Raw genomic sequence first — 23486 nt, 5'->3', positions numbered from 1 at the left:
TTTTGAACGTCCCAAGGTCTTCTGTGTCCCCCAAGGAAACTGGGCGAGAAAACGAGATTTTTGTATAACTTACCAGTAAAATCTCTTTCTCGCTCTTTCCTTGGGGGACACAGCACCCACCCATTCGTTGTTTTTCTCTACACGGTTTCCGAGTTTGTGTTACCCGTTGGGTAGTTGGCTTGTTGGTTCCTTGTTGGACTTTGCCTTTTCTCACTGCTTGGACACGCAACTGGCTGCCTTTCTCTCCAGGCTGAGGGTATAGCTGTGGAGGAGGGGCTTAACAGCTTTCACTTAGTGTCACGCCTCCTATGGAGATGAGCTATACCCAAGGTCTTCTGTGTCCCCCAAGGAAAGAGCGAGAAAGAGATTTTACTGGTAAGTTATACAAAAATCTCGTTTTTTTGTCATCTTACGTAATAAAAAGTGTAATAGCAAGCGATCAAAAAGTCATATGCACCCCAAAATAGTGCCAATCAAACCGTCATCTCATCCTACAAAAAATGAGACCCTACCTAAGATAATTGCCCAAAAACCGAAAAAACTATGGCTCTCAGACTATGGAGACACTAAAACATGATTTTTTTTTGTTTCAAAAATGAAATCATTGTGTAAAACTTACATAAATAAAAAAAAAAATTATACATATTAGGTATCGCCGCGTCCGTGACAACCTGCTCTATAAAAATACCACATGATCTAACCTGTCAGATGAATGTTGTAAATAACAAAAAAAAAGTGCCAAAAAAGCTATTTCTTGTTACCTTGCCTCACAAAAAGTGTAATACACCAGAAAATAGTTAGCATAAATATCTTGCATGGAGTTATTCGTATAACACCTATAACGCTTAGAAAGCTGCCACACAAGTAAATATTATCAACTAATCCTTTATTAAATATACATATACAATACATTAATAATATGATTAAAAATACATAAAGCAGCAACCATGGGAACACAGAAGTGTATCGGAAGATTAAAACAAAGTACGCTCCAGACCACAAGGGACTAGTATACAGACAATTAGCAGCATCAGGATTGTGAGGCTCATATAGCAACCGTGCATATATCCTACAATTCACCGCACAGCACTGAAGACCGTGCAGGGCGGTGGTGTTCTTGTGCACCCCTACAATATGAGGCTGCTAAAGGGAAAATACATTAAATCACATATGTTACTGACCCAGTCTGGAGCAGCCGCCCGACGATCGTTTCGCTTCACGCTTCCTCTAGTTCGCTTCACGCTTCCTCTTGCCCCTAGCGGAAGCGCGAAGCGAAACGATCGTCGGGCGGCTGCTCCAGACTGGGTCAGTAACATATGTGATTTAATGTATTTTCCCTTTTAGCAGCCTCGTATTGTAGGGGTGCACAAGAACAACACCGCCCTGCACGGTCTTCAGTGCTGTGCTGTGAATTGTAGGATATATGCACGGTTGCTATATGAGCCTCACAATCCTGATGCTGCTAATTGTCTGTATACTAGTCCCTTGTGGTCTGGAGCGTACTTTGTTTTAATCTTTCGATACACTTCTGTGTTCCCATGGTTGCTGCTTTATGTATTTTTAATCATATTATTAATGTATTGTATATTTAATAAAGGATTAATTGATAATATTGTGTGGCAGCTTTCTGAGCGTTATAGGTGTTATACAAAAAGTGTACTATAGAGCAACCAAAAATCATATGTACCCTAAACTAGTACCAACAAAACTGCCACCCTATCCCGTAGTTTCTAAAATGGGGGCACTTTTTGGGAGTTTCTACTCTAGGGGTGCATCAGGGGGGCTTCAAATGGGACATGGTGTCAAAAAAACCAGTCCAGCAAAATCTGTCTTCCAAAAACCGTATGGCATTCCTTTCCTTCTGCGCCCTGCCGTGTGCCCGTACAGCAGTTTACGACCACATGTGGGGTGTTTCTGTAAACTACAGAATCAGGGCCATAAATAATGAGTTTTGTTTGGCTGTTAACCCTTGCTTTGTAACTGGAAAAAAAATATTAAAATGGAAAATCTGCCAAAAAAGTGAAATTTTGAAATTGTATCTCTATTTTCCATTAAATCTTGTGCAACACCTAAAGGGTTAACAAAGTTTGTAAAATCAGTTTTGAATACCTTTTGAGGGGTGTAATTTCTTAGATGGTGTCACTTTAACCACCTCAGCCCCCAGTGCTTAAACACCCTGAAAGACCAGGCCACTTTTTACACTTCTGACCTACACTACTTTCACCGTTTATTGCTCGGTCATACAACTTACCACCCAAATGAATTTTACCTCCTTTTCTTCTCACTAATAGAGCTTTCATTTGGTGGTATTTCATTGCTGCTGACATTTTTACTTTTTTTGTTATTAATCGAAATTTAACGATTTTTTTGCAAAAAAATGACATTTTTCACTTTCAGTTGTAAAATTTTGTAAAAAAAACGAGATCCATATAGAAATTTTGCTCTAAATTTATAGTTCTACATGTCTTTGATAAAAAAAAAAATGTTTGGGTAAAAAAAAAAATGGTTTGGGTAAAAGTTATAGCGTTTACAAACTATGGTACAAAAATGTGAATTTCCGCTTTATGAAGCAGCTCTGACTTTCTGAGCACCTGTCATGTTTCCTGAGGTTCTACAATGGCCAGACAGTACAAACACCCCACAAATGACCCCATTTCGGAAAGTACACACCCTAAGGTATTCGCTGATGGGCATAGTGAGTTCATAGAACTTTTTATTTTTTGTCACAAGTTAGCGGAAAATGATGATTTTTTTTATTATTTTTTTTTTTCTTACAAAGTCTCTTATTCCACTAACGTGTGACAAAAAATAAAAACTTCTATGAACTCACTATGCCCATCACGAAATACCTTGGGGTCTCTTCTTTCCAAAATGGGGTCACTTGTGGGGTAGTTATACTGCCCTGGCATTTTAGGGGCCCAAATGTGTGGTAAGGAGTTTGAAATCAAATTCTGTAAAAAATGACCTGTGAAATCCGAAAGGTGCTCTTTGGAATATGGGCCCCTTTGCCCACCTAGGCTGCAAAAAAGTGTCACACATCTGGTATCTCCGTACTCAGGAGAGGGTGGGGAATGTGTTTTGGGGTGTCATTTTACATATACCCATGCTGGGTGAGATAAATATCTTGGTCAAATGCCAACTTTGTATAAAAAAATGGGAAAAGTTGTCTTTTGCCAGGATATTTCTCTCACCCAGCATGGGTATATGTAAAATGACACCCCAAAACACATTCCCCACCTTCTCCTGAGTACGGAGATACCAGATGTGTGACACTTTTTTGCAGCCTAGGTGGGCAAAGGGGCCCATATTCCAAAGAGCACCTTTCGGATTTCACAGGTCATTTTTTACAGAATTTGATTTCAAACTCCTTACCACACATTTGGGCCCCTAGAATGCCAGGGCAGTATAACTACCCCACAAGTGACCCCATTTTGGAAAGAAGAGACCCCAAGGTATTCGCTGATGGGCATAGTGAGTTCATGGAAGTTTTTATTTTTTGTCACAAGTTAGTGGAATATGAGACTTTGTATGAAAAAAAAAAAAAAAAATCAGCATTTTCCACTAACTTGTGACAAAAAATAAAAAATTCTAGGAACTCGCCATGCCCCTCACGGAATACCTTGGGGTGTCTTCTTTCCAAAATGGGGTCACTTGTGGGGTAGTTATACTGCCCTGGCATTTTCCAGGGGCCCTAATGTGTGGTAAGTAGGTAAATGACCTGTGAAATCCTAAAGGTGCTCTTTGGAATGTGGGCCCCTTTGCCCACCTAGGCTGCAAAAAAGTGTCACACATCTGGTATCGCCGTATTCAGGAGAAGTTGGGGAATGTGTTTTGGGGTGTCATTTTACATATACCCTTGCTGGGTATTTTTAGACATTTGGATACCAGACTTCTTCTCACGCTTTGGGGCCCCTAGAATGCCAGGGCAGTATAAATACCCCACATGTGACCCCATTTTGGAAAGAAGACACCCCAAGGTATTCAATGAGGGGCATGGCGAGTTCATAGAAATTTTTTTTTTTTGGCACAAGTTAGCGGAAATTGATATTTTTAATTTTTTTCTCACAGTCTCCCGTTCCGCTAACTTGGGACAAAAATTTCAATCTTTCATAGACTCAATATGCCCCTCACGGAATACCTAGGGGTGTCTTCTTTCCGAAATGGGGTCACATGTGGGGTATTTATACTGCCCTGGCATTCTAGGGGCCCTAAAGCGTGAGAAGAAGTCTGGAATATAAATGTCTAAAAAATTTCACGCATTTGGTTTCCGTGAGGGGTATGGTGAGTTCATGTGAGATTTTATTTTTTGACACAAGTTAGTGGAATATGTGACTTTGTAAGAAAAAAATAAAAAAATTCCGCTAACTTGGGCCAAAAAAATGTCTGAATGGAGCATGACAGGGGGGTGATCAATGACAGGGGGGTGATCAATGACAGGGGGGTGATCAATGACAGGGGGGTGATCAGGGAGTCTATATGGGGTGATAACCACAGTCATTGATCACGCCCGTGTAAGGCTTCATTCAGACGTCCGTATGCGTTTTGCGGATCCGATCCATCTATCAGTGGATCCGTAAAAATCATGCGGACGTCTGAATGGAGCTTTACAGGGGGGTAATCAATGACAGGGGGGTAATCAATGACAGGGGGGTGATCAGGGAGTCTATATGGGGTGATCACCACAGTCATTGATCACGCCCGTGTAAGGCTTCATTCAGACGTCCGGATGCGTTTTGCGGATCGGATCCATCTATCAGTGCATCCGTAAAAATCATGCGGACATCTGAATGGCGCTTTACAGGGGGGTGATCAGGGAGTCTATATGGGGTGATCACCACAGTCATTGATCACGCCCCTGTAAGGCTTCATTCAGACGTCCGGATGCGTTTTGCGGATCCGATCCATCTATCAGTGCATCCGTAAAAATCATGCGGACATCTGAATGGAGCTTTACAGGGGGGTGATCACCACAGTCATTGATCATGCCCCTGTAAGGCTTCATTCAGACGTCCGTATGCGTTTTGCGGATCCGATCCATCTATCAGTGCATCCGTAAAAATCATGCGGACATCTGAATGGCGCTTTACAGGGGGGTGATCAGGGAGTCTATATGGGGTGATCACCACAGTCATTGATCACGCCCCTGTAAGGCTTCATTCAGACGTCCGGATGCGTTTTGCGGATCCGATCCATCTATCAGTGGATCCGTAAAAATCATGCGGACATCTGAATGGAGCTTTACAGGGGGGTAATCAATGACAGGGGGGTGATCAGGTAGTCTATATGGGGTGATCACCACAGTCATTGTGCACCACAGTGCACGCGTTCACAGGAAATCTCGGCCATCGCGAGATGACGCGTATATGCGTGACTGTGCGCAGCGCTGCCACCTCCGGAACGCGATCCTGCGTTAGGCGGTCCGGAGGTGGTTAATGGAGTTTGTACTCTAGGGGTGCATCAGAGGGGCTTCAAATGGGACGTGGTGTAAATAAACCAGTCCATCAAAATCTGCCTTCCAAAAACCATACGCACCTTTCCCTCTACGGCCTACTGTGTGCCAGTACAGTAGTTTACGGCCACATATGGGGTGTTTCTGCAAACTACAGAATCGAGGCAATAAATATAGCATTTTGTTTGGCTGTTAACCCTTGCTTTGTTACCGGAAATTTTTTTATTTGCCAAAAAATCTAAATTCTGAAATGTTATCACCATTTGCCATAAACTCTTGTGGAACACCTAAAGGGTTAACTACGTTTGTAAAATCAGTTTTGAATACCTTGAGGGGTGTAGTTTCTAGAATGGGGTCATTTTTGGGTGGTTTCTATTATGTAAGCCTCACAAAGTGACTTCAGACCTGAACTGGTCCCTAAAAAGTGGGTTTTTGCTTCTAAACTTCTAAGCCTTGTAACATCCCCCAAAAATAAAATATCATTCCCAAATTGATCCAAACATGAAGTAGACATATGGGGAATGTAAAGTAATAACTATTTTTGTAGGTATTACTATGTATTATAGAAGTAGAGAAATTGAAACTTGGAAATTTGCAATTTTTTTACAAATTTTTGGTAAATTTGGTATTTTTTTATAAAGTTTTTTTTTTTACTTCATTTTACCAGTGTCATGAAGTACAATATGTGATGAAAAAACAAACTCAGAATGGCCTGCATAAGTTAGTGTTTTAAAGTTATCAGCACTTAAAGTGACACTGGTCAGATTTGCAAAAAATGGCCTGGTCCTTAAGGTGAAATAAGGCTGTGCCCTTAAGGGGTTAGTTATTCACACATAAAGTGACACATATCAGATTTGAAAAAAATTGCCTGGTCCTCAAGGTGAAAATGAGACCGGTCCTTAAGGGGTTAAGCATGACATACATGTACGTGATTGTGTAAGGGGTTAGGCTACTTTCACACTAGCGTTCGGGTGTCCGCTCGAGCGCACCGTTTGAAGGGGCTCACGAGCGGCCCCGAACGCATCCGTCTGGCCCTAATGCATTCTCAGTGGAGGCGGATCCACTGAGAATGCATCCGCCTGCCAGCGTTCAGCCTCCGCTTCGCTCAGTGAGCGGACACCTGAACGCTGCTTGCAGCGTTCGGGTGTCCGCCTGGCCGTGCGGAGGCGAGCGGATCCGTCCAGACTTATAATGGAAGTCAATGGGGACGGATCCGCTTGAAGATGACACAATATGGCTCAATCTTCAAGCGGATCCGTTCCCCATTGACTTTCAATGTAAAGTCTGGACGGATCCGCTCAGACAACTTTCACACTTCGAAAATTTTCTAAGTTTTAATGCAGACGCATCCGTTCTGAACGGATGCGAACGTCTGCATTATCGGAGCGGATCCGTCTGATGAAACATCAGACGGATCCGCTCCGAACGCTAGTGTGAAAGTAGCCTTAAAGGACTTTTCCCTACATTGGACATTTATCATATGTCCACAGGATGGGTCATAACTGTCCGATCGTCTGCATGATCCTAAATCGACCTCAGAACAGAGTTTCTTTTTTGTTTTTTATATTTTAATAAACAATACATGCAAAAGTAAAAAACGGTCAGCGAAAAGGAATTTGTATGGCGCAACTGGTGAGCATGCACCTTTCCGCTATATTAGAGGTCTAATACACTGATAGGTTGTTTCTAAAAAGATGCACTAAATGACTCCCATTTGCATCCTGGGGGTGCAGGATATACTTATGCATTTGGTGTACTGGTATAAAACACTTGTATCTGCAGAATCCCTTTAAACGGAGGTGTGAACATACCCTTGTGTATCCTTTTTACATGCAGGTTACTTTTTTTTTTCCATTAAAGGTGGTATCTGGTAATATATTGATGACCTATCCTCAGGATGGGTCATCAATATCAGCTGATTGGTGGGGGTCTCGGGTGTCAGACCCATTATCTGTTAGAAGAGGTCGGGCGCTTGGTGAGCACCGCTGTCTCTTCCTAGACCAGAGATGGGCAGACTGTGGCTCTCCAGCTGTTGTAAAACTACAACCCCCAGTATGCCCAGTCTGCCTACAACTATCAGCCTACAGCAGGGCATGATGGGATTTGTAGTTTTACAACAGCTGGAGAACCGCAGTTTGCCCATCACTGTCCTAGGCCATATAATGTAACTGTGCATCTGTCACCTGGCCTAGTTGGAGCTCAGCCCCATTGAAGTAAATTGGGCTGATCTGCAATACCAAGCACAGCCGCTATACAGTGTACGGCGCTGTGCTTGGAGAGCTGCCGGGGAGTGCAGCGGCTCCCTGACCCCCGCCGATCTGATAGTGATGACCTATCCTGAGGATAGGTCATCATTATCTATCACTGGGTAGCTCCTTTAACCACCTCCGGACCGCCTAACGCAGGATCGCGTTCCGGAGGTGGCAGCGCTGCGCACAGTCACGCATATACGCGTCATCTCGCGAGACGCGAGACTTCCTGTGAACGCGCGCACACAGGCGCGCGCGCTCACAGGAACGGAAGGTAAGAGAGTTGATCTCCAGCCTGCCAGCGGCGATCGTTCGCTGGCAGGCTGGAGATGTGTTTTTTTTAACCCCTAACAGGTATATTAGACGCTGTTTTGATAACAGCGTCTAATATACCTGCTACCTGGTCCTCTGGTGGTCCCCTTTGTTTGGATCGACCACCAGAGGACACAGGTAGCTCAGTAAAGTAGCACCAAGCACCACTACACTACACTACACCCCCCCCCCCCCCCCCCCGTCACTTATTAACCCCTTATTAGCCCCTGATCACCCCTAATCACCCCTGATCACCCCATATAGACTCCCTGATCACCCCCCTGTCATTGATTACCCCCCTGTCATTGATCAACCCCCTGTAAAGCTCCATTCAGACGTCCGCATGATTTTTACGGATCCACTGATAGATGGATCGGATCCGCAAAACGCATCCGGACGTCTGAATGAAGCCTTACAGGGGCGTGATCAATGACTGTGGTGATCACCCCATATAGACTCCCTGATCACCCCCCTGTAAAGCTCCATTCAGATGTCCGCATGATTTTTACGGATGCACTGATACATGGATCGGATCCGCAAAACGCATCCGGTCGTCTGAATGAAGCCTTACAGGGGCATGATCAATGACTGTGGTGATCACCCCCCTGTCATTGATTACCCCCCTGTAAAGCTCCATTCAGATGTCCGCATGATTTTTACGGATGCACTGATAGATGGATCGGATCCGCAAAACGCATCCGGACGTCTGAATGAAGCCTTACAGGGGCATGATCAATGACTGTGGTGATCACCCCATATAGACTCCCTGATCACCCCCCTGTAAAGCTCCATTCAGATGTCCGCATGATTTTTACGGATGCACTGATAGATGGATCGGATCCGCAAAACGCATCCGGACGTCTGAATGAAGCCTTACAGGGGCATGATCAATGACTGTGGTGATCACCCCATATAGACTCCCTGATCACCCCCCTGTCATTCATTACCCCCCTGTCATTGATTACCCCCCTGTAAAGCTCCATTCAGATGTCCGCATGATTTTTACGGATGCACTGATAGATGGATCGGATCCGCAAAACGCATCCGGACGTCTGAATGAAGCCTTACAGGGGCATGATCAATGACTGTGGTGATCACCCCATATAGACTCCCTGATTACCCCCCTGTCATTGATTACCCCCCTGTAAAGCTCCATTCAGATGTCCGCATGATTTTTACGGATGCACTGATAGATGGATCGGATCCGCAAAACGCATCCGGACGTCTGAATGAAGCCTTACACGGGCGTGATCAATGACTGTGGTTATCACCCCATATAGACTCCCTGATCACCCCCCTGTCATTGATCACCCCCCTGTCATTGATCAACCCCCCTGTCATTGATCAACCCCCCTGTCATTGATCAACCCCCCTGTCATTGATCAACCCCCCTGTCATTGATCACCCCCCCTGTCATTGATCACCCCTCTGTAAGGCTCCATTCAGACATTTTTTTGGCCCAAGTTAGCGGAATTTTTTTTTTTTTTTTCTTACAAAGTCTCATATTCCACTAACTTGTGTCAAAAAATAAAATCTCACATGAACTCACCATACCCCTCACGGAATCCAAATGCGTAAAATTTTTTAGACATTTATATTCCAGACTTCTTCTCACGCTTTAGGGCCCCTAGAATGCCAGGGCAGTATAAATACCCCACATGTGACCCCATTTCGGAAAGAAGACACCCCCAGGTATTCCGTGAGGGGCATATTGAGTCCATGAAAGATTGAAATTTTTGTCCCAAGTTAGCGGAACGGGAGACTTTGTGAGAAAAAAATTAAAAATATCAATTTCCGCTAACTTGTGCCAAAAAAAAAAAATTTCTATGAACTCGCCATGCCCCTCATTGAATACCTTGGGGTGTCTTCTTTCCAAAATGGTCACATGTGGGGTATTTATACTGCCCTGGCATTCTAGGGGCCCCAAAGCGTGAGAAGAAGTCTGGTATCCAAATGTCTAAAAATGCCCTCCTAAAAGGAATTTGGGCACCTTTGCGCATCTAGGCTGCAAAAAAGTGTCACACATCTGGTATCGCCGTACTCAGGAGAAGTTGGGGAATGTGTTTTGGGGTGTCATTTTACATATACCCATGCTGGGTGAGAGAAATATCTTGGTCAAATGCCAACTTTGTATAAAAAAATGGGAAAAGTTGTCTTTTGCCAAGATATTTCTCTCACCCAGCATGGGTATATGTAAAATGACACCCCAAAACACATTACCCAACTTCTCCTGAATACGGCGATACCACATGTGTGACACTTTTTTGCAGCCTAGGTGGGCAAAGGGGCCCATATTCCAAAGAGCACCTTTAGGATTTCACAGGTCCTTTACCTACTTACCACACATTAGGGCCCCTGGAAAATGCCAGGGCAGTATAACTACCCCACAAGTGACCCCATTTTGGAAAGAAGACACCCCAAGGTATTCCGTGAGGGGCATGGCGAGTTCCTAGAATTTTTTATTTTTTGTCACAAGTTAGTGGAAAATGCTTATTTTTTTTTTTTTTTTTTTTTTTCATACAAAGTCTCATATTCCACTAACTTGTGACAAAAAATAAAAACTTCCATGAACTCACTATGCCCATCAGCGAATACCTTGGGGTCTCTTCTTTCCAAAATGGGGTCACTTGTGGGGTAGTTATACTGCCCTGGCATTCTAGGGGCCCAAATGTGTGGTAAGGAGTTTGAAATCAAATTCTGTAAAAAATGACCTGTGAAATCCGAAAGGTGCTCTTTTGAATATGGGCCCCTTTGCCCACCTCGGCTGCAAAAAAGTGTCACACATCTGGTATCTCCGTAATCGGGAGAAGTTGGGGAATGTGTTTTGGGGTGTCATTTTACATATACCCATGCTGGGTGAGAGAAATATCTTGGCAAAAGACAACTTTTCCCATTTTTTTATACAAAGTTGGCATTTGACCAAGATATTTATCTCACCCAGCATGGGTATATGTAAAAAGACACCCCAAAACACATTCCTCAACTTCTCCTGAATACAGAGATACCAGATGTGTGACACTTTTTTGCAGCCTAGGTGGGCAAAGGGGCCCACATTCCAAAGAGCACCTTTCGGATTTCACAGGTCATTTACCTACTTACCACACATTTGGGCCCCTAGAATGCCAGGGCAGTATAACTACCCCACAAGTGACCCCATTTTGGAAAGAAGAGACCCCAAGGTATTCGCTGATGGGCATAGTGAGTTCATACAACTTTTTATTTTTTGTCACAAGTTAGTGGAATATGAGACTTTGTAAGAAAAAAAAAAAAAAAAAAAATCATCATTTTCCGCTAACTTGTGACAAAAAATAAAAAGTTCTAGGAACTCGCCATGCCCCTCACGGAATACCTTGGGGTGTCTTCTTTCCAAAATGGGGTCACTTGTGGGGTAGTTATACTGCCCTGGTATTCTAGGGGCCCAAATGTGTGGTAAGGAGTTTGAAATCAAATTCAGGAAAAAATGAGGAGTGAAATCCGAAAGGTGCTCTTTGGAATATGGGCCCCTTTGCCCACCTAGGCTGCAAAAAAGTGTCACACATCTGGTATCCCCGTACTCAGGAGAAGTTGAGGAATGTGTTTTGGGGTGTCTTTTTACATATACCCATGCTGGGTGAGATAAATATCTTGGTCAAATGACAACTTTGTATAAAAAAATGGGAAAAGTTGTCTTTTGCCAAGATATTTCTCTCACCCAGCATGGGTATATATAAAATGACACCCCAAAACACATTCCCCACCTTCTCCTGAGTACGGAGATACCAGATGTGTGACACTTTTTTGCAGCCTAGGTGGGCAAAGGGGCCCATATTCCAAAGAGCACCTTTCGGATTTCACAGGTCATTTTTTACAGAATTTGATTTCAAACTCCTTACCACACATTAGGGCCCCTAGAATGCCAGGGCAGTATAACTACCCCACAAGTGACCCCATTTTGGAAAGAAGAGACCCCAAGGTATTCGCTGATGGGCATAGTGAGTTCATACAACTTTTTATTTTTTGTCACAAGTTAGTGGAATATGAGACTTTGTAAGAAAAAAAAAAAAAAAAAAAATCATCATTTTCCGCTAACTTGTGACAAAAAATAAAAAGTTCTATGAACTCACTATGCCCATCAGCGAATACCTTAGGGTGTGTACTTTCAGAAATGGGGTCATTTGTGGGGTGTTTGTACTGTCTGGGCATTATAGAACCTCAGGAAACATGACAGGTGCTCAGAAAGTCAGAGCTGCTTCAAAAAGCGGAAATTCACATTTTTGTACCATAGTTTGTAAACGCTATAACTTTTACCCAAACCATTTTTTTTTTACCCAAACATTTTTTTTTTATCAAAGACATGTAGAACTATAAATTTAGAGCAAAATTTCTATATGGATGTTGTTTTTTTTGCAAAATTTTACAACTGAAAGTGAAAAATGTCATTTTTTTGCAAAAAAATCGTTAAATTTCGATTAATAACAAAAAAAGTAAAAATGTCAGCAGCAATGAAATACCACCAAATGAAAGCTCTATTAGTGAGAAGAAAAGGAGGTAAAATTCATTTGGGTGGTAAGTTGTATGACCGCGCAATAAACGGTGAAAGTAGTGTAGGTCAGAAGTGTAAAAAGTGGCCTGGTCTTTCAGGGTGTTTAAGCACTGGGGGCTGAGGTGGTTAAAGTCAGTTGATAAAAAGTTCAGAACATATTGGAGTTTATACATAGATTTTAACTCTTATTCCACTTCCCATTATTTTTAGTTGGAATCTGCAGTAGGTACCCAAATTTGGATCTGAAGCAGAAAATCTGGAGTCAGCCTCTGATCTCTGCTGTGGATTCTGACGCAGATAATTTCAGCAAAAATGAAAACCAATAGGGCTTCAGCTTTGTCGGTTCAACTAGTGAACCAAAGCCTTAGGATGAGAACTTTGCAAAACTTGCAGCAAAAAAGTTTGCCCATGACGTGTTAACTCAACCTTCCAGTTTGGGTATTCCCTCACTGTTCTGCTGCTGTTTTATTTTTCAGTGGGATCTCCGCTCTTGGACCATTAGGTTGTTTACCATTTCACTTTAATATAATCTTCTCGTTACAGATTGATAACTTGGACCCCAGAGGGATTCAGCTGTCTGCCCTGTTCATGAGTGGAGTGGACATGGCTCTCCTGGCCAACGACGCCTGCGGCCAGCCCATTCCTTGGGAGCACTGCTGTCCCTGGATGTATTTTGATGGAAAATTGTTTCAAAGCAAGCTTATTAAAGCCACCAGGGAAAAGGCCTCACTTATTGACCTCTGTGATGGTCAGGTATGTGACCAGATCTCCAGGTAAGTGCATGAGCAATCTGTAATCCTTTACATGAAGAGCAATGTGGACTTGGATGCCACATGGAAATAGCTACTCTAAAAATATTTATACAGAGGCCAAGAATACATTATAGACTTATTAATGTCTATAGAAATGTTCAGGAATCGTCCTGAGAGGCCAAGTAACAGCAACGTAGACTTCAAACCGTTCTTTATGCCAGAGAATGTCCCAAAAATGTCTTAGGGCTTTTTATATGGCAGCTATGTTGGTATGACCACTATCTAAAGTAATGTTTTATTTTCTTGAAGGCAGAACAAGCTGCCAAGGTGGATAAGATGAGACAAAGCATCCTGGAAGGGCTACACTTTTCCAGGCCGAACCACCCACTGCCATTCCCACCACCACCTGCCATGCCTTTCTACCCTGCTATGTATCCACGACCCTTTGGACCAATGCCTCCACCTCCAGGTAGAGGAAGAGGATTTTCTGGTGAGTGAGTGTGTCTGGAAAACCAGTTGATCACTTTTATCTTGTTGCCTTCTTAGGATAAGGCAGCATTAAAGGGTTTCTACCACCAGAAATACTGTTATGTAGCTGACTGATATAGCGATGCGCTAATGTCAGCACTACATAACAGTATGTTTCTAACATTAGTCCCTGCAGCCGTTTTTGTAAAAAAAAATGCACTTTTATTATATGCTAATGAGCCTCTAGGTGCTATGTGGGTGTAAAATCAGCACCTAGAGGCTCCGTCTACTCACCCATTATCCCGCCCAGGTCCCCTGTTCTGCCCGCCCCTCTCCTCTTGATTGATGCCACGGTCCACCGCATCATTGACGAAATCCCGCCCCTGCACCGTTCACTTCTGTCTTCGGCGCATCGCTAATGTCAGTCAGCTACATAACAGTATTTCTGTTTTTTTGCATTGCAGATGGATCGTGGACCCGTTCAAGTTGAATGGGTCTGCGTCCATCAGCGACACGCGTTCGTGTGCATGAGCCCCAAGACTGCCTGAGATAGAGTGCAGTGTTTGACTATCTCAGTCAGTCCCATAAAGAATGAATGGAGGACAGTGGACATGTCGCGAACTGTCGTAACAGAGGCAGCAGTCGCGTCCCACTGACTGGAAAGGGGAATAGTTAAACCTAATCTAGTGGAGGGATCTTACATCTTGAGGAGAGGGGAACTTTTCCCTGTCGATTTTGTTCTCAACAAGAGACCTGTGGCTAGGGTCTATTAGTGCTGATAGGTTGCTTTGTCACCAATACAAGCAATTAATCTTCCTTTAGTAACACACACAGTTATAAGAAAAAATGCTCCAGAATTATTTCTGGATGAATACAACGATTTACTAAAACATATATATGTCACTAGAGGTGATGGGTCCGCTTTAAATTAGTCATTCAGCCACTTCTTTTTAACCCCTTAAGGACACATGACGTACCGGTACGGCATGTTTCCCGAGTCATTAAGGACACATGACGTACCGGTACGTCATGTGGTGTTTGGATCACTGCTGTCAATTCAGACCTGCGGTTTGCTGCGCTTTCTGCAGTTTCTGATTGGGATCAGAAACTTTAGTATTCCTAAAATATATATGTTTCACCCCCCCATGCACCCCTAGATGATTTTATCCCGGTGGGAGGTGCAGGGGGGGGGTTGCGGGCGGTGCGGCAGGCGGGATCGCGATCCCCCGCCCGCCTCCCCTTGAAAAATCGTTGGTGGCCAGTGGGTATACCAGGGTGTCAGCACATTGCTGACACCCTGGTATAAATGGCTGACATCTGTGATGCGATGTCAGCCGTTTAACCCTTTCCAAACCGCGGTCCGTACGGACCGCTGTATGGAAAAGGTTAACAGCTCAGGAAGCTCCCTCCCTCTCCCATCGGGGGGCTGCTGTGCCTTTGCAGCCCCCCGATGGAGAGGGAGAGAGCCCCCAGGCAGCCCCCCTCCTTACCCTTCCCCGTCTGCGCAGTTGTGGCCACAACTGAGCAGACGGGGAAGGTTCCCATGGCAACAGGACGCCTTCTCAGGCATCCTGCTGTCCATGGTGCTGAACAGATCTGTGCTAAAGGCATAGATCTGTTCAAAGTGTAAGTAAAATACAGTACAAAACACTATATGGTGTACTGTACTGTATTATACAGACATCAGACCCACTGGATCTTCAAGAACCAAGTGGGTCTGGGTCAAAAAAAAAAAGTAAAAATCAAAAAACACTTATCACTGATTAAAAATGAAAAAAATAAAATTCCCTACACATGTTTGGTATTGCCGCGTCCGTAACGACCTGATCTATAAAACGGTCATGTTACTTTACCCGAAAGGTGAACGCCATAAAAATAAAAAACTATGATGAAATTTAAATTTTACCCACCTTACTTCCCAATAAAGGTAATAAAAGTGATCAAAAAAGTCGCATGTACGCCAAAATTGTAACAATCAAACCGTCATCTCATCCCGCAAAAATCATACCCTACCCAAGATAATGGCCCAAAAACTGAAAAAACTATGGCTCTTAGACTATGGAAACACTAAAACATGATTTTTTTTTGTTTCAAAAATGAAATCATTGTGTAAAACTTACATAAATAAAAAAAAAAGTATACATATTAGGTATCGCCGCTTCCGTATCGTCCGTATCACATGACCTAACCCCTCAGATGAACACCGTAAAAAAATAAAAACGGTGTAAAACAAGGGGGTCACTTTTATGGAGTTTCTACTCTAGGGGTGCATCAGAGGGGCTTCAAATGGGACATGGTGTAAATAAACCAGTCCAGCAAAATCTGCCTTCCAAAAACCAAACGGCACACCTTTCACTCTACGCCCCGCTGTGTGGCCGTACAGTAGTTTACGGCCACATATGGGGTGTTTCTGTAAACGGCAGAGTCAGGGCAATAAAGATAGTCTGCAGTGGCCAGAATGTTGTATATGGCTCGTAAGCTGATTGCTCAACATTGGTTGGATGAGGGTAGTCCTAGTAAAACCGAATATATAGCCAAGATTAATTGGTTACTTAATCTGGAACGAGGGGTCTATAGGAAGAGGGGTGCCATGGCCAAATTTGAAAAGCTCTGGACTCCTTGGATTGATGCCCCCGGGCTGGCGTCCAGGGAACTTCAGAGATACCGTCTGGGATTAGTGTGAGGGTACTATCGCTCATTGTACATATATGGCTTGGTGATTGGCGATTCCTCATAGAAGACATGGAATGCTTCTACGATATGTAATGTAATGTGGGGAGGTTATGGCCGATAACAAATGTATATTCCAACTCCGATTATAAGATCACAAATTTTCTCTCAAGATTTAGTGGGATTGTTGTAGGGATGGGGCTTGTGCCTGTGTAATTTTTATGCGGATGTACTGGTGTAACCGAATGTTGAAGCTATGGAAGATGGAGGGCATCGCAATGATGGTTTGTGGGGGGAGGGCATGTGGGGGTTGGGGTCTTATGTTTGTATTATTATTTAAAAATGCTAATAAAAAATTACTTAATTAAAAAAAAAAAAAAAAGATAGTCTTGTTTGGCTGTTAACCCTTGCTTTGTTAGTGGAAAAAATAGGTTAAAATGGAAAATTAGGCAAAAAAATGAAATTCTCAAATTTCATCCCAATTTGCCAATAACTCTTGTGCAACACCTAAAGGGTTAATAAACTTTGTAAAATCAGTTTTGAATACCTTGAGGGGTGTAGTTTATAGAATGGGGTCATTTTTGGGTGGTTTCTATTATGTAAGCCTCGCAAAGTGACTTCAGACCTGTAGTGGTCCCTAAAAATTGGGTTTTTGTAAATTTCTGAAAAATTTCAAGATTTGCTTCTAAACTTCTAAGCCTTGTAACATCCCTAAAAAATAAATATCATTCCCAAAATAATTCAAACATGAAGTAAACATATGGGGAATGTAAAGTCATCACAATTTTTCGGGGTATTACTATGTATTACAGAAGTAGAGAAACAAACTTTGAAATTTGCAAATTTTTCAATTTTTTTTGTAAATTAGGTATTTTTTATGCAAAAAAATAATAATTTTTTACTTCATTTTACCAGTGTCATGAAGTACAATATGTGACGAAAAAACAGTCTCAGAATGGCCTGGATAAGTCAAAGCGTTTTAAAGTTATCACCACTTAAAGTGACACTGGTCAGATTTGCAAAAAATGGCCTGGTCCTTAAGGTGAAATAAGGCTGTGTCCTTAAGGGGTTAAATATACAACACTAGCCAGGTCTTTAAAGATGTCTGCTCTGGAGCAAAATGGATGCCAAAGCCACCTGGGTTTCAGATGTTTCACACAGCAGAGACTGGGGACTAATGCCTGTAGAAAAGAAGATAGCTTCGGCAGCATTCCGCAATATCATAGATATTGCGGAATGCTGCCGAAGCTATCTTCTTTTCTACATGTATACTTTATGGCCTGATGGATCAAGGGTCTACGGCTAGGCTGCTGCATTGATATCGCATTATCCTGACACCGCACAGTGCTGCCTCTACACTACTTTTTGCATCTGGGGACTAATGCCTGTGATCGGAGATAACGCCGATCACAGACTTTTAACACCTCAGATGTCATGGTCAATTGTGACCACGACATCTGAGGCAGCTTTCCCCAGGAAATCTGCTCCACAAGTGACAATGGGGGAGCTGTTTGTTCCTTTTGGTTGCCTCGATTCCTCTAAAGCAGGCATCCTCAAACTGCAGCCCTCTAGCTGTTGTAAAACTACCACTCCCACAATGCCCTGCTGTAGGCTGTTCGGGCATGCTGGGAGTTGTAGTTTTGCAACAGCTGGAGGGCCGCAGTTTGAGGATGCCTGCTTTAGAGGATACCACATTAATAGTTTTTCTTGTGTACTTACAACAAAAAAAAAACCTTTAACTTTTTTTCTTTGCATCACCATATCCTGAGCCACAAAAAGAAAAGTTGTGGCTCAGGATATGGTGATGCAAAGAAAAAAAGTTACAAAGGTTTTTTTTTTGTTGTAAGTACACAAGAAAAACTATTAATGTGGTATCACTGTAAATGTACTGACCTGATGAATGAAGGTAACAGGTCAGTTTTATTGCATAGGAACGTCGTAAAAATAGGATTTTTGTGCTTACCTGTAAAATCCTTTTCCCGCTGATGTCAGCGGTGTGTCACTGATGAGCTAAAAGTAAGTGGTTGCTGAGAACCAGCATCATAATCATTACAGCCCAGGCCTTGAGAAGTCAAATCTACCTGAGAAGAGTCCTGGTTATTCCTAATCTCCTGCTCTCCTGCCCATCTGCTGATGATTGATAGAGGAAAAAACTAGGTAGAAGACTCAGTCATCAGCAGGAGAGCAGGAATAACCATGACTCTTTTCTCAGGTGGATTTGACTCTTCCAAGCCTGGGCTGCAATGATGCTGGTTCTCAGCAACCACTTACTTTTAGCTCATCAGTGACACCCCGCTGAGATCAGCATTTCTGTCACTATTTTATGCTGCCCTCAGTACGGTCAGCATAAAGTTTGACAGGTTCCCTTTAATGTCTGTTTACCGTGATAGTTCCCAGTGATCGATCCATAATCTTCTCAGGACTAACCTGTCCTATTTTATCGCCCTATAACGCTTTGCCGCCATTATGCTAATTAGCATAAATAATTCACAAGGGACGAAAAGATTAGTTGGAAATAGTTATTAAATAAAAAGTTTTAAAAAAAACACACCAAAATATTAAGTATAAATCACCCCCTTTCCCAATTTTACATATAAAATATATAAACAATAAATAAATAAACATATCACATATATCACCGCGTCTGAAAACTCCAAACTATTAAAATATTTTTAAAAATGTCCTTTGCGGTGAGCGCCGCATGTCCTTTGGTGTATGTTTTTTTTTTTTTTTTTTTTTGTATCGAAACAACCCTATTCCCTTTAAACGAACACTCCTGTAAAATGAACGTGTTCTACCTAGTGTATGGCTTAAGAGGGGGCGGTGCAATACTTTGGTGTTTTTTTGAGTCATACATTGCTTTTTCAGCATAACCGTGCATTTATGATATTTTGCTGGAAGTAGTAGTCATTGTTAGCATTTGTTTACCATGTAATCCAATGTACTGTTCACAGCCGGAAGCCTGTAATGTGGTCTCAGGGCTGACCTCATGTTGTGGTGAACACAATAGAACTACCAACAGCACAAAGCGTGAAGTAGGTGCTGATCCACATGAAATTCGGTCATTGGGTGGACCTATTCTCAGTGGTATACTGAGGCTTCATGCAGAATAGCAGAGAAAGGCCTTTAGGCGAATAAAAATGATGCTTTAGTCTACATACTGAGAATTTCCAGTGGAAAGCATACTTATACATCTACTAAAACTACTTGGATCTCGCCTTGGATTTGTCCTGAAGCACATCATGTAAGATTTTTCACACTTTTGCTTTATTCATTTCTGTTCAGGAGTCCAGCCTATTCCTTCTCAGGGAGGGAAGCTTGAAATAGCTGGGACAGTGGTTGGCCAGTGGGCAGGAACAAGACGTGGCCGTGGTAGAGGACCTTTTCCACTGCAAGTAGTTTCTGTTGGTGGACCAAATAGAGGGTAGGTGTAGCCTGTCTTAATGGTAATATGGTCTTATTTGCTGAAAGTATTATCCGCATGCTATATTGTGTCCAGCGGCTGCCGTGGCTTGCTGCGCTGTTACTTCCAATAAATGTTACTTGGATGAGAAGGTCCATAACACGATATGAGAACTTTATATCTGAAATTATGGATTGCCTTAAATTTCGGAATGGTCTCAGCAGTACTACAGGACATACTATCAAACCGATTTCTTTTGGAACAGAGTATTGGGAAATAGGGAATTGCAGAAATAAATTTTTTTCTTTTTTTTTGTGTTACAGACGCCCCAGAGGAGTTATATCTACCCCAGTGATAAGAACATTTGGAAGAGGGGGAAAATATTATGGAAGAGGAGGATACAAGAATCAAGGGCCATCTCAGGTAGAAAATTAAGTGTAGCTGGAAATTCTGGATTCCCTGTTATATAATGTGCACCTACACCTGCCCTGAACCGAAGAGTATACCACCTTACATACATATTACACTTTGTTTCAGCTTACACAGGAATCGCTGATCTTTTACCTTAGTGTTAAACGCCCAAGGCTGGATTCACACACTGCAGATTATTTGCAGTGTGGATTCTGCACTACAAATCGGTAGTAAATGACAGTACAATACATGTGATTGAAAGGCACACATCCACATGTGGCAGGGGAAATGTGTGCAGGAAAATGAGCTTCTCATGGATTTCTTTCCTTTAGTGTATAAAAGTGAAATCCATGGCAGATTTCCTTAAAGGGCATCTGTCAGCAGTTCTGTAAATATGAAATTGGCTGACCTGTTCCATGTGCACTTGGCAGCTGAAGGCACCTGCGTTGGTCCCATGTTCATATGTGTCCGCATTGCTGAGAAAAATGAAGTTATATAGAATATATGCAAATGAGCCTCTAGGATCAACGGGGGCGTTACCATTACACCTAGAGGCTCAGCTCTCTCTGCAACTGCCACGGCCTTCTCTACTTTAGGATTAGACAGGACCAAGTGTGATTTACATTTGCACTGCCTGGCCCTGTCAAAGTCTATGGGCGCCACAGTTGCAGAGAGAGCAGAGCCTCTAGGTGTAAAGGCAACACCCCCGTTGCTCCTAGAGACTCATTTGCATGTATTAAAATATCATTTTTCTCAGCAATGCGGGCACATATGAACATGTAAGGTGTTGGGATAAATCTGCTGACAGATGCTCTTTAGCTATATGCAGACCCAATATAATACCTATGCAAAATTTAAAACCTATAATGTAACAAACAGCTTTCAAAAAAAGAAGCTGGAGCTTAACATCCTTATATGACACCATGTCTAAGAATGCCTTAGCTGGCCGTATGTGTGTCCTAGTAAACACTACAGAATGCAGAATAACTACCCCAAAAATAAATGTTCTGTTTAGGTGAAAAGGCTCACCTACCATATTCTGTATCTTGGCAAGTTGGAACATCCCTGATTAATAAGTATGACTTTTTTCAATTTTTTTATCTACAGACCAAGCCGGCATATGCCACTTCTGCAGCCGAAGTGGCCAAAGAGCTTAAGACACAATCCGAAGACTCCAATTTATCCGCTGTGTCTTCAGATGGATCTCTGACCGAGAACGGAGTGGGGAATGAGGAAACTCAAGCTTCCCAGATAAACGGGGGCTCTGGAGAAGTCCGGCCTTCTAATCACTCTGAAAGTGCCTTAAGCAGTGACTCTAAACAGTGCAATACAAATCCTCACTTAAATGCACTAGCTTCAGACAGCGGGCGCCGTGAAGAGGAGACTCTCGAGGCGGCTGTCTTAAAAAAAGAAGAGTAAACTTATTTTTCTAGAGGGTGAAGGGTGTTAGACAGTTCAGGGTTAGGAATATCTGGAAAGATGGAGAGCCTACAGTTACGTACATTTTTTCCTTTCCGTAAGCGAAAAATGAGGATTTGGAAATTCGGATCCCTCTTTTGACGTCAGGCTAAAAACAAATAACTAATAAAAAAAGAGAAGATTTTATTTTACTTTTTAACCAGTTTGTAGTCAAAATGCTACAGGGATCAATCACAGCTGAGAATAAGAAGAGCATTTGACTCCCACATTTAGAGAAACATACACAGGGATAAAACTGGTTGTAACAACGACAACAAGTAAGACAAAAATAAAACCGCTTGTTCTGTTTCTTGCGATACCAGAACACAAATTTTTGGCAGTTTTTTATTTTTTTTCAGTATAAATATATATATAGCTTAAATATCATTTGTAATATCTGGCACCATATGTATGCCATTATATTTGATTTTACATTACTGTGTCACAAGATAAAAAAAAGAAAATCAGAAACTTTGGTTTCCAGATTATGATAATGAAATATGGCACAAGCGTTTTTTTCTTTTCATTCTTTATTATTTCATCGCTGTTGACGTGGTTTTTCTTTTTTTTTTTCTACTAAGACGTGCAACTTATTGGAACACAAAAAAAAAATAGTGTAACCTTTTGCAGATTTTTGCTGATATTTTAAATACTCATTACTCATACTATTCAAGCAAGTTTGAAATCATAGGGGAAAAAAAACAGACTTTTTTTTTTTTCCCGAACTGAGAAAATGGCAGTTCTCAAAGTTTTTCCGTGATACTGTTATACCATGCATCCGTGATCAATGAAGTTGTGTGGTTTTTGAATCAGACGTAGACCATTAGTGCTAATATTGACCTGCATGGTTCATCCTTTTAAGGTGTATAGTTAATATTATGCATGTTCTTGTCCTATTTCTACCATTCTTACAAGTTCTGTGCCCATCTGCAAAACAAGAAAAAAAAAAAAACTAATAATCAGTAATAGTTCTATGAAAGATGTTACTTATGTTTAGTCATTGACTGATCTCTCTCTAACCTTTAAAGGAAATTTTGTGATTATTGACCTCTGTTGCATTTATCCTAAAAACAAAAAAAAATTATCTAGCCGTTTAAATATCAACGTTTCCCTGGTGTATCCATTGCTGTATTGCATTATTGTTCTTTGTTGCTGTTTTCACATTACAAACTATGAATTCTGTGATAAAAAGAAATCATAAAGTGCTTTGATCTTTAATCCTACCCGCGCCCCCCCCACCCACCCCACTTCTTTAGCAGAACAGGTTTGCCAGTTCCTGGCATCTTCACTTTCAGGAATGTAGCTTTTTTTCCTTCTGCAAAGTACACCTGTATCATTTTGATGTTTCTGTTAGTGTTTCCAAAACTTTTAAATGTACTTTTTTGGAAAAAAAAAAATCCAAACCAACTTTCTCTTCGTTTTCATATAATTCTCCTGATGCTCTTCATCACTCATTAGTGATCAGAAATGAGGTGTAACTCCCCCATTCCTTGCCCGCAAGAGCTGAGTAGGTATTTTTAATGTAAGTTGAAAGGAGTTTTGCCCCAACTCATGGACTGTGCAAGAATGAACTACTGTTGGCTTTGACTGGAAGTCGGTGGATTGAGGTGCGTTATGTTTGAAGGCTATTGAATGCAACTTACAATGCTTAATAAAAATCTTTATTCTTTTAGTATAAATCCAGACTTTGTCTTTTCATTGCTGCTACCTTGTGTGCTCTTCTTTTTATGGTTGGGCTTGATGTAAAGTGCACCTAAACGTTCACTTACATTTTTTTTTCAAAGTGTTAGAA

The 23486-nt window shown here is 42.1% G+C and overlaps 1 protein-coding gene across 1 annotated transcript in view; it reads left to right on the top strand.

Annotated features, from left to right (window-relative positions):
- FAM120A (family with sequence similarity 120A) overlaps nucleotides 1-22854 on the top strand; it is a 79352-nt gene extending 56498 nt beyond the window's left edge. Inside the window, exons 13-17 of the mRNA XM_040408465.1 lie at nucleotides 13076-13285; nucleotides 13594-13774; nucleotides 19708-19846; nucleotides 20149-20248; nucleotides 21344-22854. Of these exons, the coding sequence (XP_040264399.1) occupies nucleotides 13076-13285; nucleotides 13594-13774; nucleotides 19708-19846; nucleotides 20149-20248; nucleotides 21344-21655 (942 nt within the window). The 3' untranslated portion in view covers nucleotides 21656-22854. The remainder of the gene's footprint in view (nucleotides 1-13075; nucleotides 13286-13593; nucleotides 13775-19707; nucleotides 19847-20148; nucleotides 20249-21343) is intronic.
- The last annotated feature ends 632 nt before the right edge of the window (nucleotides 22855-23486 follow it).

The sequence above is a fragment of the Bufo bufo genome, chromosome 9 (genome assembly GCF_905171765.1).
Source record: "Bufo bufo chromosome 9, aBufBuf1.1, whole genome shotgun sequence".
Taxonomy (NCBI): domain Eukaryota; kingdom Metazoa; phylum Chordata; class Amphibia; order Anura; family Bufonidae; genus Bufo; species Bufo bufo.
This window is presented reverse-complemented; position numbering and strand designations above follow the sequence as displayed.